The sequence below is a fragment of the Coffea eugenioides genome, chromosome 2 (genome assembly GCF_003713205.1).
Source record: "Coffea eugenioides isolate CCC68of chromosome 2, Ceug_1.0, whole genome shotgun sequence".
Classification (NCBI taxonomy): Eukaryota; Viridiplantae; Streptophyta; class Magnoliopsida; order Gentianales; family Rubiaceae; genus Coffea; species Coffea eugenioides.
Genome location: NC_040036.1, coordinates 37,531,459 through 37,538,012, shown reverse-complemented (window position 1 = coordinate 37,538,012; position 6,554 = coordinate 37,531,459). Strand labels below are relative to the sequence as shown.

Below are 6,554 nucleotides of genomic sequence, written 5' to 3'. Positions count from 1 at the left end.
TTAAGAATAGTCTGACTATTGCAGATGCCTTACAGAACATTGACGGTTTTCTTTCTCCATCAGCAGTTAATGAGGAAAGCATTTTGTCAGCCTGAGTTGGTGGCCTTACTTGATTGGAATCTACAGTGCATAAGCGAACCAAAAGCATGGACTCTTATTAAAAAAAATTAAAAAGTTGAAAAAGAAATACAAATAATGAAATCTGTAGTTAGAAAGTAATATATTATGAGATTGTTGCATCAATAAATGTCCCTTAAGCACATCCTAATTATTCATGACAGGCAATTCCCATTGCAATCACAACAAAAAATGCATTAACTAGTTATGAATTTGCCTTTTGAGGCTTCAGAGTATTCCGAAAGAATAAAAAATATGAAGAAAAGAAAAAAATTGAAAAAAAGATGTACCTTTAATTATATAAATAGATGATGATAAGGGTATTGCTATTCTGGAAGGCAAGGCCTCACTAGAAACCGGCATCATCATCAAGGAACTAGCTTCGAATCGAGTACTATGCAGGGGATGTGGGCAACCTTAGGCCAGTCTTGTCCTTTCTCCCATTTCAACCTTGGTTTCAGCAATGGGCATTTGTAGATTATTAGTGTGTTGAGAGAGGCAGGCAGTACCTCTTCTGGTAGGGACTGGAGTCGAGGGCAGGAGTCGATACGTAGCATTTGAATGGAGGTGAGATGTCGAAGACCTGAATAGTTCAGCACTTTCAGATTCTGAAAGGACCACAATTCGAGTGATTTAAGCGTGCAAGGCAGCAGCCAGTCCTCCTCTGGAAATGACTCTACTTCATCCTTGATACCATCAATGATCAATTCTTTGAGACTGGGAAGTTTCTCTAAACCCCACTCTCTTCGTCCACTTATGAGCTTTTCGCAATTCCAGATATGAAGACAATGTAGGCTAGAGGGCAAACCCCTATCCGGGAAGCACTCAATTTCTGGACAATTGTACAGATAGAGTAATCGAAGAGATGGGAAGAGGGATTCCATCCGTTTTGGCAGTGACTTAAGTTTCTTGCAGTCCTGGATAATAATCCGAGCTAGATTAGGAGCTGCCAATCCTCCCTCTGGAAAAGACATTAGATCATCGCAGCCGGAGATCCATAAGGATTGCAGTGATGTCATCGCACTACTAGTATTAGTTGTACTACTCTGATGCCCAATCCCAGGTGCAGGAGGAATTGAGAGTATCTCAATACTCTTGCAGTTTACAATTCTAAGATGTTTTAGCATGGGAAATGAGGCGAGCCACTCGACTTTGACTTTGAGAGATTCACAATTATCGAATTTCAATTGCTTCAAGATCCCACCATCATCCCAGCTTGAATTTTCTAATTCCAAATTGCAACATCTCTTGTACTCAAGTGATTTAAGTGAGGGAGGTAGCAGACTTATGTGCAAGGGCGAGAGAGAGCCACAATCATCAATTATCAGTCTCTCAAGCCTGGATAATTGGTTGAGTTGTAAGGGCAAATCTTTTAAATTTTTAAGAGCTGAAATCCTCACTTCACAAACAGATGAGAGTTGTTGAATCTCTTCATTAAAGATACTCAATCTACCATTGGGACGCACAAGTTTGCTACATCCAGATATGTCAAGTCTTTGTAGTGATGAAAGTTGTTGGGGAAATTCTCCAATGAGTTTGGGACAATCAATTATGTAGAGCTCTTCAAGTCTATTGAAGACTTTGCATTCTGGAATGTACCATCTTTCCCACTTTGGCAGCTTCTCAATTCTCAACTTTTTTAGAGATGGGAATGGTGGTTTGGTTGCGCTTGTATCTCCATAAAAATCCTCTGTCAAGACTGATATACAACTCATTCCAACAATTTCAAGTGACTGCAAGGACCTTAGCTGTCCAAGTGCAGGCAAGGAAAAGCAATATTCACAACTAGATAGATTCAAGGATTCCAAATAGCTTAATGAAGAGTTGCCTGGCCAATTTGGAAATGTTATCCCACAATATCCGTCAATCTTAAGTTGCTTAATGCTCGAATGAGGTAGCAATTTATCCAGCACATCCCTTGCAACTTGTGAATTGTTAGCATCACCATTCCACTTTAGAGTTAGCTTTTCAAGGTTTTTCTTGCCTTCCATGTTTGCCAGGGATGCATCCCTACCGCTAGAAACATTTTCCAAACCAGAAAGGAATAGCTTATCACGTAGCATAGGAAGCTTGCCTAACTCCTTAATCATTGAACCACTGTCCTTGCCTATGACAAAAGCAGTCAAGACTTGAAGGTTTGTCAATCTACCAATTTGTGGTGGCATTTTTTTCAGTGGAGTTTCACTAATATCCAGGCACCACAAGTTAATTAACTTCCTCAGATTTGCCGGCAGCTCTTCAAGTTCTTTGCACTTTGACAACAACAAGCTTTGTAGATTATACAAGGTACATACCCACTTTGGTAGCTCCTTTATTTTTGTGGAAGACAGATCCAGAATTCGAAGTTGTTTCAAACCACTACATGAGTTTGGTAACTTCACAATATTCTCATAATGGGACAAAGATAGAACCCTTAAAGACATGAATTGGGGCAAGGTATCCTCTAAGAATTTCTTGCTTAGATGATCCATAGGATGCGAATCTTGATCCATTCTCAATGGTAAGAATGTTCTTATATTCTTAGTCTCCCTCAAGAGATTAAATTTATGAAATGTGTCAAAGTAACTAGGATGGTATGAAAAATGTCTTACGCCAGATATTGTAGTATCACCTTCCTGATGATTTTCCAACCTAAGGCAATATTTCCCAAAAACAAACCTAGCCAAATCGTTGACGAGGTCATGCATAGAGAAAGAACTTTCACTTAACTGATGAAATAATGATCTCATTCTCAGTTCATGAATGCACTTCTCACCCATGTTTTCAATTCTTTTATTTTCTCCAGGGTACTCTAAAAGATCATTTGCTTGCCATAGCTGAATTATTTCCTCTTTTCTAAACTGGTAATCTTTGTGGAAAACAGCACAATAAGCAAAGCACCTTTTAAGACGAGACGGAAGATGAATGTAGCTTAATCTCAAAGCTGGTATGGGGCCATTTTGATTATCCAGTTGAGTCCACTCTTCACTTATTAAAATCTCTTCCCACTCTTCAGGGGTTGTTCTGGAACGCAATATACCTGCAACAGTTTTCACGGCCAAAGGCAACCCTCCACACTTCTTCACAATTTTCTTTCCTATTTTTTCAAGTTCTAAATTTTGATTGTCATTTCTATTTTCAAATGTGTGCTTCTTAAATAAAAACCAGCAATCTTCGTCTGATATGAAATCCAAATGATGAATTGACTCTTCTTTACACATCATCCTTGCAACACTCAAATTTCGTGTTGTAACAATGATCTTACTTCCCTGTAGTCCACCTTTGAAAGGTATCCTTAAATTATCCCAATGATTGTAGTTACTATTCCAAACATCATCCAGAACAAGAAGGAATTTTTTCTTAGTTAGGCCAACTTGTAGCTTCACTTGAAGGGAGAACAAGTTCTCATCTTCAACAAAAGAAATATTGAGTTCCCTTAGCAGTTCTTTTGTTATCTTGGTAGCATCATATTCTTCTGATACGCAGACCCATGCCCTGGTAGGAAAATCCATTTCCACCCTGAAATCTTTGTAAACCATTCCAGCCAAGGTGGTCTTACCAAGCCCACCCAGTCCAACTATTGGAACCACAGTGATATTGTCTCCATTTGCATCCTCAGATAGCAGCATTTCAATTATCTTCTCTTTGTCGGCATCTCTCCCAAAAATAGTAGTCTCATCAACCAGAGGGGTTTCAAATTGTTGACGTGATTGTATTCTTGATTGAACGACTTGCAAACCTAAGGGAGTAATTTGTTGTATGCATCCCTCCAAGCTTGCTACTATCGTTTCAATCTCAGGCATAATCCTCTTAAGGAATTTACCAGAAGATGTACAAGGCAGAATCCTTTCAAGGCATAATCTTTTTAAGGCACTTGTCCAAGTGCTGGTTGAGCTTTGGTACTCATTTTCCACCTTAATTCGCAGAGCTTCAGTGTTGATTTTGTCCAGTAAATCCTCTGCTTGATAAAATGTATCATGAATCTCTTCAAGCCATTGTTTGACAGATTGGTTCCGTATTTCCTTGTTCTCTGCATCATCAAGAACCGCTCCAACAGTGAGTAAGTTTGTCTTGAGCTTCTTGAGGAGATCATCATCAGCCTCGCGATTATGAAACAAATTCAGGAATTCTGGTCTAGCCATCCTATCAAATAGCACTTGAAGGAAAGCGGAGAGGAGTGAACCTCCCACTAAGGCAGCAGCCATATCTCCAGGCGGAGGTAAAGTTGAAAAAAACTTGCACAAGGAAGCCACCAATAGAGAGAGAGAGAGAGAGAGAGAGAGAGAGAGAGAGAGAGAGAGCCCTGCAATAACTGACAATAGTTGGTTTAGTTGGGAAAGCCAAGCTCAAAGAAAGAACGCAACGGATCTTCTGTCTCATTTCTTGTGTCATTTTCTGTTCTACTATTTCCCTTTCATAAACATCAGATTTTAGTTCTCTTCAAATCCAAAAACTATTAACTATGTAATACACAAAATTTAACAAACTTGAAAAGTCAAAATGCATAAAATGAGATTTTTTATGAATTTTTTGCTGTATTTTTTTATTTTCTATTATATATTACTTTTTTGAAACTATTGTATTTATTTTTTATTTAGTTAATAGTTCTTGGATCTTAAGGTAACGAAAAAAGAACCAAAATATGATGTTCATGAAGGAGAAATAGCAATATAATAAAAAGTGGAACAGAGAATGGCACAAGAAGTTTGACATAAAATCCGTTACACCTTAGTATAGTGACTTCAATCCTTCTCATTAAAGCTTCATTCTTTCCATGGTAAAGATGTGACTCCCTTCTTAGGTGCAAACCAAACATTCTCCTCCATTTCCCCCTCTCCTATCCCTAAATTTAACTCTAATATTTGATATTTGATGAATATAAAATCCCGAGAGGAATAAGTATAAACATCATTCTTCTCTCTCCATAGTAAAGCTTCTCCTCATTCTTCCCTCTCAAATCCCCAAATCCGACCTTAGTAATTGATGAAAATATCATGCAACAAAGAAAAAGCGAAAAAAATCACACAAGAAATTCTTTGAGAATTGTTGCTATGAGGCTTTTGATGGGAAAAGCTTAGACAACTTGATGAGGGAGAATGAGAGGGTGTGCATGGAGGAAAAAAAAACCCCATCTTTTTCTTATTTTTTGATCATGGATTAATAAAATGTAACTCTTAATTAAGAGTCCAACTACTAACATATTAGGGTATGTAAAGAGGTATTACACTTTTGAGTGTAACAGAAAACCCACATCTAACCTGGGATACTAAGTTGGCAAAAGTTTTCCCACATGCAGGATATGACTATTGACATTTTACTTTTGGCTAATTGCTAATACATATGCATAGGATAGCATCTTGAGTCTCTATTTAAGTGGAAATAAACTTTGAAGGAAAAAAAAGGAAAACAGAAAAATCAGGGAAGCTTTTTTTTTCCCCTTCACAAAATTTTTCTTTCACAATAGAAGATGGAAGGGTATTGGTGAAACATGTAAGAACTACATTGTGAATGGTAATTTTTCCTTCTTCATCGCAATTATTATTATTATTAGTTTAACTTTGTGCAATCATGTATATATCCAATAACAATTTCGGGAGCATTGGCCCCCTATCCGGTCCCCCTGGTTTCGATATTTGAAGATTAACAAGATTGCACAACTACGGGAAATCCTAACTTTTTTTTCCCTTGAATAATCTGCTAAACAAGAGCTATTATTATTAGTAGCAGGCTAGCAGCAGCAGTATTAGCACTGTCATTATTAGTGTTACTATTACTAATATTTTTGTTAAGTAGTTCTATTTTATTGTATAAAGCAATAATAAGAAATAGGTTTTATGGTTCAATCGCAGAAGGACTCAATGATCCATACCTCAACGATTAATCCCATAAATATATGAGAAAACATAGAAACTAATACAACAAATACAACAAGTGCAGAAAGTCAATTGTATTGATCCTCTATTATATTAAACAAATACAATTGAAATCCTATTATATTCGTTTTTTTTTTTAACTTTTGACCATACAAAATTAAAACAGGAAGATCTCAACCATGTATTCGTTTGGAAAACTCTGCCCAATTCCATTAGTATATTGGAAAAAATGCATGAAGAAAAAATAAAGTAATATCTTAATTTCTATTTCTTTCACTTCCTGTTGTTCAAAACATTAAACTTTGGTTAGCTTGGATCACCATTTTGACTTTTGAGAGAATCCTATCCTTGTAAGATAAATTATAAAAAAATATTTTTCTAAGTTTCCTCCAAAATATTAAAGAGACTACCATGAAGAGTATATTTTTAAGATACCATTGGAAATAGAGGATACCCGATAATCGCATTTTTGAAGTTTATAACTGACTAGTGATTTGGAAATGGAAATCTTTTTTAATTTTAGACCTCAAATCAATCTCCTCATAAATTCAAAATAATCCTCTTCAAACTTTATGGACATCGAAT

At 36.6% G+C, this 6,554-nt stretch overlaps 1 protein-coding gene across 1 annotated transcript; it reads right to left on the bottom strand.

Moving 5' to 3' along the window:
• Window positions 1–485: 485 nt before the first annotated feature.
• LOC113759652 (putative disease resistance protein At3g14460) lies at window positions 486–4,301 on the bottom strand. The gene has a single exon (XM_027302226.1). The coding sequence runs from the start codon at window positions 4,299–4,301 to the stop codon at window positions 486–488; it is 3,816 nt and encodes a 1,271-aa protein (XP_027158027.1).
• Between the last annotated feature and the right edge of the window lie 2,253 nt (window positions 4,302–6,554).

Excerpts from the sequence above, each read along its gene's own strand:
- LOC113759652 (XM_027302226.1), bottom strand. The coding sequence starts at position 4,301 with ATGGCTGCTGCCTTAGTGGGAGGTTCACTCCTCTCCGCTTTCCTTCAA.